Source organism: Scatophagus argus, chromosome 13, assembly GCF_020382885.2.
Source record: "Scatophagus argus isolate fScaArg1 chromosome 13, fScaArg1.pri, whole genome shotgun sequence".
NCBI classification, from domain to species: Eukaryota; Metazoa; Chordata; class Actinopteri; family Scatophagidae; genus Scatophagus; species Scatophagus argus.
This window is the reverse complement of record NC_058505.1, coordinates 1,097,385-1,110,183: the sequence shown is the minus strand read 5'-3', so window position 1 is coordinate 1,110,183 and position 12,799 is coordinate 1,097,385. Positions and strand designations below refer to the sequence as shown.

General features: G+C 48.0%; 1 protein-coding gene across 1 annotated transcript in view; it reads right to left on the bottom strand.

The window, feature by feature from the left end:
- Window positions 1-2,538, bottom strand: part of tmeff1a (transmembrane protein with EGF-like and two follistatin-like domains 1a) — a 52,113-nt gene extending 49,575 nt beyond the window's left edge. Inside the window, exon 1 of the mRNA XM_046407807.1 lies at window positions 1,826-2,538. Coding sequence (XP_046263763.1) covers window positions 1,826-1,976 — 151 coding nt within the window. The 5' untranslated portion in view covers window positions 1,977-2,538. The remainder of the gene's footprint in view (window positions 1-1,825) is intronic.
- Window positions 2,539-12,799: the final 10,261 nt, after the last annotated feature.

Genomic DNA, 12,799 nt, shown 5'->3' with positions numbered 1-12,799 from the left:
AGCAGCTCCTCTGGCAGCGTCCGCCATGTTTCTGTGGCTGCTCTTCATGCTATGAACGACTTCACACGAACAGTGAATATCTGGAAAATGCTCATTATGTTTACACTGAACACAGCGCTGCTCTTTTCACTTTCACAATATTGATACACTTGAATATTATGCTATTTTGCTTCATAACGCTGATTAAACCTCCGACAGCTAGGTGGCAGTGTTGCGATCTATCATCAGTCGTCTGACTCTTCCACTCCAATGCCACAATCGTCAACCGAGACAAGAAGACGCAGGCCATCCTGTCGCCAGGTTCTCGCCAGTCTTGAGCAGTCGGGCTAATGTGTGTGACTTTCAGATTTCTGATTCCTGATTCAGCTTACATATTCAGTTCTGTGTGATTATTTCAGAGTTTATCTCTGCTGCAGTGGAAAGCTGTTTTAAATTTCACATTTCTGCTTTATTTCCTGGCTTCAATCCTGCTCATTGTTAGCGTGGCTCTAAGATTTTCAGTTCTGATTTTACTTAAGCAGATTTTTCCCTCAGGAGGTGGTGGAGACCAAATACGGAGCTAAAAGAGAGCGAATGTCTGACTGAAGTTCATCATTTGGACTCAAACAAGACTTCATATGAACGACAGTGTTGCACCGTAGCACTAAAAACTGAAACTAGGTGTGAAAAAAACATTTCAGTTGACTGAAATAATAACAAAAATCAATATAAAACTAATAACTGCTGGAGATGAGAATCCGCATGATACGTTCAACATTCTGTACGCGTTTAACGGCCAAACAAAGTCAGCCTTCTTAAAAAATGAAGTTAATTGAGTTAATTTGTTCACATTCTGTTTATGTTTGATTTGTCGTATTGTTCCGTGTCGCTGTGGCGTGAAACACGCTGAGTTTACATGTCATGAAGAGTGTCAGGACTGATTCAACAGGCTGAAACATCAATTACACAACAAACAAGCAAATTCTCCCTTCATGAGACCTGAAAGCAGCACAAGGTTTCTGTATGGAAAACTGTTACTGATTATTGATTACCAGCCTGTCAGCGCTGAAACCTTTCAGTGAAATAAGTTATTGGAAATTATAGTGCAATTGTTTATTGTAAAACTATAAGTTACTTTCACACTGAAACTGATTTATTTGTCTTTAAAACAAGCAAAAATGACTTCAGTTGCTTAAACGACATATAAATGATTCAAGTTGTCTGCTGCATTGAGTTTATTTTTAATGAAATGTCGTGTAATTCAAAGTGCATTTCTTGACAAGCAGCCAAACCACTGGAAAAAACCAAAGAAGCTGTTTTTACCTGATAAATCATCTTAAATTCGAAAAACGGTATTGATTCTTGACCAGTGCTGTTACTGATGCCCTCAAGTTAAATGAAATCAATACAAAATCGCTTCTGAGGACCATCAGGGTTTGAACACAAACCCGATGCAGGAAAGTTGGACTATCAGAGTCAACTGAAGGCCTCGTTAAAGTGCCAGCGGTCGTGTGATTCCAGAGCTGTCTCACTCAGATGGAAGCTGGTGGAGGCTCACAAACAGTCCATTAAGGACCCCAGACGTTTGAGAGCATATTAAAGCCACCATAACTGGACTCGTCTGACACCAGAGGTCACCACGATGGGAATAATTTAAGACCTCAGAGCAGAGGAAGGAGAGCCCTTACAGGAGCATCACCGCCCCATCACATGAAGGTTAGGCTGCCTTTTCTCCAGGGTGCGTGGTGCGCACGGCCGCACAGCACACCGCATCAGCACAGCAGAGCAGAGCAGAGCACGCACAGCCACGCAGCAGCAGCAGCAGCAGCAGCAGCAGATCTCTTACCTGTGCAGTCCTTCGCTTTGCCTCTGCACTCTCCGCTCTGAGGGTAGTAAGACGCCCGAGCCTCCGGCAGGCAGAGCAGCGCACACAGCAGGCAGGCGGACAGCAGGTACGGGACCACCCCGCCGGGACCCGTCCCCGGCCCTGACACCATGATGATGATGATGATGATGATCCAACCACCAGACAGCGGCAGACAAATCACTCGCTTCTGGATTCAGGTGGGGAAAGGCGTCGGCGTAATCCCTGGTGAAGCAGAAGGAAAAACCCGTCCAGGCTGCCTCGGGAGGAGCTCCGGCGGCTGGAGGGAGCGCACAAGTCCGCGGTGAAGATGGAGGAATGTGCGGGGGGCTGCTCGCCTGAGTCCGCGTTCAGGAAGCGTCCGAAGCGGTCCACAGAGGAGGCAGCGGCAGCATTCTCGCCATCCGTCCTTCCTCCGCGCCGAATCTCCGCGTCTTTTCGGGCAGACTAACGCGGTGCAGCTGATGTCTGTCGGCTGTCGCACACGCAGCTTCCCCCGCTGCACGTCCTGCTTCCCAGTCGGCCGCTCCGGCTGTGTTCTTCCGCGCCGAGACGCGGGTGCGTAAAGAGAGCAGCAGCTGCAGCCACAACAAAGAGATCCGGACTGAGAGGACACACACACACACACACTCACACTCACACAGAGGGCTGGTCACGTGAGAGGATGCAACACTCCCCTCCACCTCCACGCCCCGGCCGCACGCGCACACGCACGCACGCACGCACACCTTAAACGCAACCCGCAGAAAGGCCGCAGCAGATCAAGTGTTTTTCAGTCCGCTCAGTCACATTTTTAAAGCCCAACATTTCCTCAACTGATCAGTAATTTCGGTCCTCCAGCTCATCGTCACAGTCATTGACATGTGAACGCTTCCCTGAGCTCCCGCTGCTTTTCTCTTTGTGAATGAATGCAGCTGGAAGTGTCCTGTCTCTCTGTCATCCAGGTTGACCTGCAGAGGACTTTGTGTTGCATCCAGGGGCGGACTCAAGCTGCCTGAGGCTGAAGGGGCCATAAATATCAAAAAGACACCAGCTGTATGTGATGGAGCACCGGCGCACACAGAAGGTCGTGATGCGTTTACAGGCACATGGAGGCCAACTCGTTTTCCAGCATGTCGAGTAGCCATTTTCTCAGCTGAAAGGACATCCTAGCGAGCAACGTTTTTTAAAACACGGGGGCCCCCCATGGCCCCTCGTGGCCCCTCCCTGGATCCACCGTAGCACAACAAGAGGAAGAAGAGCGTGAAAAGCAGCAGCGCCATCACCGCTGTGTCACAGTAAATGAACAGCGACTGCGCAGCACGAGTCAAGTGTTGAAGAAATGAAAACGTCCTGGTTGTGTGATGGGGCGGAAAGTTCCTGCTTGCATTGAGAGAGAGATTAAAGTCTTTGTGAGGGAGGTCCTTTAAAACTGATCACTTTCAACATGTGAGTGTTTCAGTTCAAACAGCGGATTTCATCAGCCCTGTGTCATCATGTGGAGGGACCCAACACGACTCATTAAGCCACCGTGTTGACTGGATTAATATTTGCACAGCTCAGATTGGCTCGCGGCTCCATTACGGGCACCGCTGGCACCGCACCAACACGGACACCAGCTTCCGTCCAGCTGCCGTCGGTTTGTCGTCTCTCCGTCACGCTCGCGGTTTTTACTCTCACACGGAGGAAGATGTGAGTCCTCGGCGCCGCTGTTGGACACGCTTGGTTCCACGCCGGCGGCTCTAGCAGCTCTCCCGGGCGCTATCACCGCCTGCCAGACGGGGAGCGGAGCAGCTCGGGTCTAAATCACTCACAACACTGCTGATTAGCTTCCTGGACGAGGTTAAAAACCTTCCAGAAGGTGTGGAAGGAGAAACCACACGAGTAAAGAAGTCTTCCCTCATTTATTTCGTTCTGTCAGACGCTGAGCCAAAGAGCCTAAAAGAGCCGTGACTCACCCTCACATTAATGACCAAGTTACCTGAGCGAGGTGCTCGGTGGAGAGTGTGGCCGGTTGTAGTCGTTGTGTTGACTTCCCGGAGGAGATGCATCGGCCATCTTTCCAGATGTCAGCAGACATCCAGCAGTTACAGAGCATAAAAGTGTATAAAAAGAATTGAAAAAAAATGTGATTTGTGCTTGTTTTGGTGGCCCAAAAGATGCTGAAGTCTGTCTTAGAGCCACTGAGTGGTTTGTCTGTTCTGGGCTCCTGTAGAGACATGGTGGACTCGGCCAGAGGAGCTGCTCCCTGCGCAGGTCTAAAAGACTCATTCTAAGGTAACAAGAACACAACGACTGTCAGTTTTAAGGTGCTCAGACATAATGAAAGCCTCATTATGAATATTAAATCCCATTTCTGTCCCTAAATGCTCCACACTGGACCTTCAATACAAAAGGTCCGTGCTTATGTTTTTACTTAATAAACTGATTTGTACAGCGGCATTACAACGAGCTGCACAACAAACACATGCTTTAAAACAATGGACGTTTAAAGCTATAAGAACAGTGGGTGAATTAAAATAGATCAGTGCAAGACTGAGCAAACTTGTACACATGTCGCAGCTCAAACTACGGGGGCCTCTAGTGCTACAAAGCGGTATTACAGACTGGAGGGGCCGCGGCTAGCTGGTTAGCATGCTAACTTCAGTAGATTTCAGTGCTACACAACACAGATGACATAATGTCAACACTGTTGCTTCTTCACATTCTGGTGATAAAGTTTGTTCAGTTTTTAAATGCTTCAAACTAAGATTTTGGACATTTCTTACAATTTGCACCTTAAAAACTTTAATTAGTTAAAAAGAACAACAACAAGTAAATGTTGTTGTTGTTCCTCCCTGCTGAAGAGACTCCAGGTGAGTGGAGGAACTGTTTTATGGTGCTGAAAAGGTTTTGTCTTAATTTCTCGCTAAGCTTCGTCTGCTTTGGTCTCAGTGTTTGGGGTTTTAGCCGAAGCCTGACGGTTGCTGTCGGATTATTCCTCCCACCATATGTCTCACGCAGAGAATTACAGCTTCCTGGGCTCTCATCGGGCCTTTTGAACATGAGTTTCCTTCTGTTACTTCAGGTGAACGTTTACTTTCGGTTCATCACGGGACTCGGGTTGTTTGATCCATGTTCTTCTCCAGCCGCCTCACTCTTCGTACATCACCTGACATTTTCGTCTCTTCTTCTGCGCTTCTGTCCGTGGCAAGAGAAAAGCCGAAAGGAAGCGAAAACCAAAACATAAGATGGTAACCCGTGAAGCCATGCAGATGCTGGCGTGTCATTCACACCCGCTTTGGCGAAACCAGGCTGGACTCCAGCGTCTGCTTTTCTTCCTACATTAAGATACGAAGCCTTTGTTGGTGGGCTGCCTGCCTGCTGTAATGGAGTGTGAATGGGGGGTGGAGGGGAGGATGTGAGCCTAAATGGAAAGAGAGGGATGGCAAATCAGCAATACTAATTCGATTAAGTTCCATGATAGTTATCTCTAATTGGCTTACTGCGTTTGTTGTGGATGGGCAGACACTAGGAGTCTGTCGTCTCGCTGGGAGGACGTCTCAGTGGAACATAAGAGTAGGAAAAAACCCACAGGGGAGGAAGAAATACTCTAATTTTTTACTGAAGTACAAGTACCTCAGTATACAAATACCCAAAACACAAGTAAAAGTCCTGCATTCAAAATCTAACTTCAGTAAGAGTACACAAGTATTAGAATGAATTCAGAAAAATACGGTAAGTATTAATGTTTTTACTGGTGCATTCATGTGTTCATCACTTTCATGTTGCAGCTGTGGAGTAGGAGCGGAGGTCTCGCAAAGTGGAAATACTACAAACCAAGCAGCTCCGCGGTGCGTTTAGGTACAGGACTGGAGGAAACGCTCTGAGTCACTACGACAGGTGAAATACACTGAAGGCAAACATTTGTGAGGAGCAGGATCGTCCCTGGCGATTAGAGACGCCCACCTGAGGGGGGACACGGCTGTTCCGGGGGTTTTCGCTCTGATCCTGATCGTAGCGTGCAGACTCTAATTTCCTCCACCATCTGTAGCACGAGCTCTTCTTCAGGGGAGGATGGACCCCCTCTGCTGCCGATAATCCAAACCTTCCTGCGGGGCCGCGGAGAGGAGGGGAGGGGGTCGAGTTTAACCCCTCCATAATCACCACACAACCCTTTGACTGCCGCAAAAAGAGCCTTAACGAAGCATTTAATCTGCTCAGTAATCAGTCTGAAGTTCTCCTGGAAACAAGTGACGCAGAGGACACGGAGGTCGTGTCCTTCTGTCCCAGTGTGACGTCATTCATTTAGGAGGAGACCGAGTGGCCTTCAAACCCTTTAACGTTACTCAGCGTCCTCTCAAAACCCCCTTCAGAGACGTGTTTCACCTCCACTCAGCCGACCTCCACTCATGTGGCTTCTTTCAGAAGGACACGAAGTGCACACAACAAAGTAAAAAACAGCAGACAACAACGAGCTGTGAGTCAAAGTATATAAAATAAATAAAGACAATGAAATGTATTAAAATATCCAGGAAAACTGATCATTTTCCATCCATGTTTGAGGTGACCAAAGCAGGACTTTCAGGCCAGAACACAACCTGCTCCTAGCCCAGGTGGTTTTGGTGTCTAAACCTGACCACACCAGGCTGATGGCAGGCTTCACATGCTGCTCTTCTACGGAACCCGAACAAATCAAGAGCTGGACGAGACTGAGTCAACTTTCTTCATTAAAAACTGCAAAATGAGCTTCTAACTAACGAGGCTCAGAGGACAAAATCCCACGCAAGCAGATGCTGAACAAAATGGTGCAGAAATCAAAGCTGTGAATCAAAACGTCCGGGAAGGTCGGACTGAACCGTCTGACTGAACTTCAAGTCAGATTCAGTCGCCTTCTGGCCTCGTTCTCCTCTCACTCGCATCAGAGCTCGAACAGGAAATGACTTTTCACTCCATCTGTTGCTAATTGAAAGTTGAAAGCATGAATCCATTCAAAAGATGCCACATTTCCATGTGCAGACAACCTGCGACGGGTCGACGAGTCTCATTTGAGTCAGAGCAGATCGTTTACTGTTCGCTTCGCAGGATGTGATGCGTACAAGGCACACTTTAATGAGTGTCAGCTCTTCATGCCTCGCAGGAAGAAGAGAAGATGCTGATGTTGAACAGATGTGACTGAAATACAAGCTGCTGACGTCACAAGCCTTTCAATTCAATCAATTCATCCTCTCAATCTCACGGGTCGTGTTTAGAGCCAGTTAACAAACCCGACAGGCCATCAAGTCATCATTTTAAAATCCACATTTAGTGCAGGAATCTATTAAAATCATGCTTTGAATTTCATTTCCTGCCAGGAGGCTTTTTTATGTTTCTTCTCTTCTCGCTGACGCAGACAAATGATTTTTCTGTCCGTCTGTGCTTGTTTCCCATCATCCTCTGCTCCACTCACTCAGCTTTGCTTCATTGATCATCATTCAGGCTCCGACCCCATCAGGCTGGTAATGAAGTCAACTGATCTGAGACCTGCACATTTAATCCTTCAGTACAGGGGGAACGCTATCGATAAAGCACCACCCAAACCTCCACCTCCACCGCCCCTCCTCACCTCACACCAGCACCACCCAGTCCTCCACCCCCCCTCCTCGCCTCACAGCAGCACCCCCCAGTCCTCCACCCCCCCTCCTCACCTCACACCAGCACCACCCAGTCCTCCACCTCACACCAGCACCACCCAGTCCTCCACCCCCCCTCCTCGCCTCACAGCAGCACCCCCCAGTCCTCCACCCCCCCTCCTCACCTCACACCAGCACCACCCAGTCCTCCACCTCACACCAGCACCACCCAGTCCTCCACCTCCCCCCTCCTCACCTCACATCAGCAGCACCCAGTCCTCCACCCCCCCCTCCTCACCTCACACCAGCACCACCCAGTCCTCCACCTCCCCCCTCCTCACCAGCTCCCTTTGGGTCTTCCTGCTGGTGACAGTCTGTTTAGCTGAGCAGCCTTACCACAGCAGCTCTTATTGATTTGACCCCCTCCCAACACGTTCTGGAGTCGATTCAGTGTTGACCTCAAGTTGCCCACGCAGAAATCATGGACCTGAGAAGCAGATGCTGCCTGGTAATGAATGGCTTCAGAAAACACAGAGTGCTGCTGAGCTCATCTGTCTCTGATTGGCCTTCAGGGATGAACAAAGCTTGGTATTTATTTTCATGTATTTCTGTACTTTATTTATCAAATATTTTTCAGGTGTGATGGTTGTAAACGTGTTGAGACAAACAGAACTTAATTTATGAGCACCAAGACCTGATCAGGTTCCCTCTGACCCACCTGACACACCTGCAGAACCCCACACGTGTGTTAGTCTTCTTACGTGTGTTGCATGTGTACGAGTTGAATTTCTCATCAGGAGCTGCAGGGGGTGGAGGTGACGTAACGCCTTGGACCAACTTGGACCAACGGACATTTCAGCGACTGCTGGGATGTTTGGTGGTCATCTTTGAGGCACCAACAGCAGACATTTAGAAGGACGTGCTGGGACAGTTTCCATTGGTGGGACACAATCAGAACGTGACCTTTTCCCAACTCTAACCAAGTGATTTTAGTGCCCAAACCTGAAGCAGACCTTAAGCACAGCCTTGTCACAACAGAAAACTGAAAACAGACCCAAGGTTGTCCCTGCTTTTCAGGAAGGTTCAGTGCCAACATTTCCTCTGGTCTCTGCACTGGACACCAACATTGGACTTCAGCACGTTGTGTCCATTGTTGCTCCATATAAACAGCATATGTGATGGTTATCACAGCCAGACATTTCGTAACATAAATCTATCTGTAACCATCCTGGGATAGACAGGTCATTTCCTCATCGACTGTCACGATCACTGACACTGAAACCAACCGCTGAAAGCACCTGAACGTGGCTTCAGCGTCAGCAGGACCTGTGACAGACCGGCTTCAGGATGAAGAGGAGACATGGGAGCGTCCCATCAGGCCAGAGACGCGTCCTGATTGAGCAAATGTTGGAGCAGAAAGGACAGCGACCTGTCAACAAGCTGTCAGTCTCTGATGGAGATCAGAGGGCTTGATGGGAATCAACATTACCGGACTGAATGATATCGACAGCTGCTGAGTCACCTCGGCGGACGCTCGAGGACGAGTCGAGAGCGCGACTGCCGGCTCTGTTTGCACGCCAGGAAACAGTCAGAGACAGGAGGGGGACGTCCAGCCAGAGACACAGCGTCTCCATCCAGAAGTGGTTCATCGATCACCTCAGCACAGGCTAAAAAAGATCCGCTGTGGATCCCGAGGCAGATTCCCAAGCCAGATGAGATGTGTCTCTGAAGAGGGACGCTTAGGAGGATCCTGATCAGGATAATTCATTGACTGCCTGCAGTGCTCAGATTAGGAAAAATAATAAATAATTTTGCGTATTTGAAAAGCATTTTGAGCTCACTGGTGGGCCAAACTGAATGTCGTGGTGGCCCAGTTTTGGCCCGTGGGCCTCACTTTGGGCAGCCCATGTAATAAATTCATCGGTTTACTGTTTTTGGTGAATCCTTCCCACAGTGAAGCAGGCCAGAACCTTTAAATGTGATCCAGGAAAACAACACATTTCTCAGGTTTTATATTATCAGCAGTGAGTGGTGCAGGTTTGACGCCTTAAGAATGAAACAGAAGATACAACAGCACACGAACAACCCTGAAAATTACACTTAACGCCACCACATTTCACCGCGAGCCTCTGAGCCACTGACTTGAACAATTGTTTGGGAGTCAGACTCGTTTCCATACTGAGCGCATTTCTTGAGAAGACGACAGGAAAAAAATCTGAAAAAGCGACACGCGTGGGCGGACGATTTCAGCTAAAAGCCCGCGTGCTGTCTTTCACATGCACAATGACAAAATGCCGCCGCTGCCGCCGTGTGCAGCTGGCACAGGAAACAGCTGAATGGCGACCTGAACACCAGTCCAGCCAGTGAAATGAGAGGCGGAGATGACCGGATCAGTGTGGTTCAGGACCGTCTGTCTGGGGTCTAATGAGCTGTTTTCACAGCACAGTTAGCTCAGCTGCAGCTCAGACAGTCAAAAAAAGGTCTGTCCCTGTCTTTGTTGACAGAGCTGAGGACGATCGTCCGTCCAAATCTGAGTGACTGACCGCCTCCTGAACGCCAAAACCCGATCCCCTCACCAAGCTCTGGTTTTATCTGTCGCTTTGGTTTCCACTCCAATACAGTGGAAGCTTGGAAGTTGTCTTTTAATAAAAATATTTTTCGAGGAATTGATAGCGAAGCTCCGCCCCCTGATCACTACTGCACAGACTCTGGCTCCAAGTGACATCACCAGGACAAGATGGCAGCACTCGTATCAGGGACATTTTGACTTCATTTTTGTAAAGTGGGAGGAAGTGGAGATGCGTCGGCCATCTTTAGTCACATCAGTGGTTGTGAACCTGTTCAGAACACACGTGCAGTAGAAGTACAGTAGAAGTAGTGCAGTAGAAGTACTGTAGTTTTCATCTCTGGTTTCCCTGTTCCTTTAAATTTCTCTGAGCACATATTCATGGGTTTACATCCTCTTTTCTACCGACGCCATCAGGCCAAAACCTCTGACTCATCGAAGCTAAGAGCAAACGTCTTTACTTGTCCATTACAGCAAACTAGTTTTCCAATCACAGACCAAGTGAGACGGCTGTTGTCATGGATACAGGCGGTCTCTAAACACAGATAAAGGTGTGAAAAAACGAGTGCTGATTAAAAACTAAGATGGCTGCCGTGTGGAGAGGCTCGCCCATAAGGACTTTGTCTGGGATTCTTTTCCTGAGGGCTGAACCCCACGATAGCTGAAATAAATAACAGAAGGTGGACGTCTTCTGAATCTTCTTAGGAAAATCTCTGCTCTGTAAGCTATTTATTTTCACTGCCCGTAGAAATAAAGAGATTACACTGAATCCCAATCAGACACAGGAAGGAAAACTCTTTTTTTTTTTTTTTTTTGATATTCATAAGTGGGCGGCACGGTGGTGCAGTGGTTAGCGCTGTCGCCTCATAGCAAGAGGGTTCCAGGTTCAAATCCCGGTCTGGGCCCTTCTATGTGGAGTTTGCATGTTCTTCCTGTGCCTGCGTGGGTTTTCTCCGGTGAGAGTGTGTGGTTGTTTGTCTTTGTGTGTTGGCCCTGCGATTGACTGGTGACCAGTCCAGGGTGAACCCCGCCTCTCGCCCGTAGTCAGCTGGGATAGGCTCCAGCTCCCCCGCGACCCTGACGGATAAGCGGTATAGAAAATGGATGGATGGATGGATATTCATAAGTGACATTTTGGACATTTTGGGGAGCATGTTCCTTCAGAAGACCTGTGGGCCTCGCAGCATGTGGAGTCAGCCCAACACAGTCCAGCACAGTCCAACACAGTCCAGCACAGTCCAGTACAGTCCAGCACAGTCCAGTACAGTCCAGCACAGCTCTGCTGCCACCAAGTGGTGTAACATTCAGATGTTGCTGTTTCAGTAAAATGTTTTAGACTGCAGTAAAATGCTGCTCCAACACTCATGTAAAGCATCATGTCAGTCACCAGCAGAGCAGAGCTGCAGAGGTGGTGTCTCCTCCCAAATATCCACCTGACTCACGGCCCACAGAGGGGTTTGTTGTCAGGAGTCGCCCCCTTGTGGACATTTAAAGTATTACTCCAGTTACCATGCAGTGAGACAGAGGACGGTTACTGAACCACAGGCTGTCCAAACACTCGACAGCAATGGATGAAGTACTCAGATCTTTGACTGAAGTAAAACTAGAAATTCCAAAATGAAAAAATACTCTAGTATTTACTTAAGCAAAACGTATCTTTAGTAGAAATACGCAAAGTGCTCCATTTATTATTATTTCTTCTTTATTTCTGATTAATTACATCTAATCAGTAGCTGTCATGGTAGTTCAGCTCGCTCATAAACTTTATCTGTCGGGTGGTTTTGCTACCATCTGCTGGTACACCTGAGTACTACAACATCCCAAAAACAAGGTACAGGAGGCTCAGCATAAACTGCTAAGGGTTTAAAGAGTTTGGTCTGGACCTGCTCTGACTGGAAAGTGTCATGAGACAACTGTTGTTGTGATTTGACACTACATAAATAAATTGAACTGAACTGAATTAAAGTCCATCTGTAAAGCAGTGTAAGATGGAAATACTCAAATAAAGTACAAAATCATATTTAGTGCATGAGTTAGTTATTCAAATGTTAAGTTGTGACGTCGTGTTGCTGGAACAGAGCAGCTCCTCACACAACACTACAGTCCAACAGAAACGAGTCCAGAACCAATATTGTTCTTCTGGGCAGGAGCTCTCAGCTTCTCCTTCTCCTTCTTCTTAAGCCTGAAGCCAGTTCATCAAGGTAAGTCCAGCTCAGATTACAGGACAGCAGTGGAACAGTGTTTCAGACACACCAAAGAAAACATCCAGAATCAGCTCTCACGATCGTCGGCCCCATCGCTGTCGGGCGCGTGTGGTGGAACAGCGTGGGGGGCTTCTGTGGAAAAGATGGCTGAGCTTCCTCCCTGCTGCTCTCTGAATGCTAAACATCACATGTGGGGTGTTTGTCCTGCGGGCGGGTTCAGCTCCAGATCTGAGTGTGGGGATCGGCTCAGATGCCTTTACCGTTACCTCATCGCAGTGCACCATGTACTGAGTCGATCTATCAAACTACAGAAATCAAATTTACAATAAGAAGTTTTTGTCTCAGAAAAAGCAAAATACCTTAAATTTGTACTTCAGTACGGCTGCTTGAGTATTTAGCTACAATCCACCACGAGATGATGATGATTTTGTAATTTGGACATTATGAATGAAAGGAATACATTTAATTGGTTCAACATTTATGACTTGGGGGCACAGAGTGTTCGTCTGAGGCCCTCTTTCATCAGAACTAAATCTAAACTTAAGTTGAGTGTGTCCTGATCTTGAACAGGTCTAATCCCCCCTGGTCTCTTGGTTCCCACAGACCTGAACCCTGG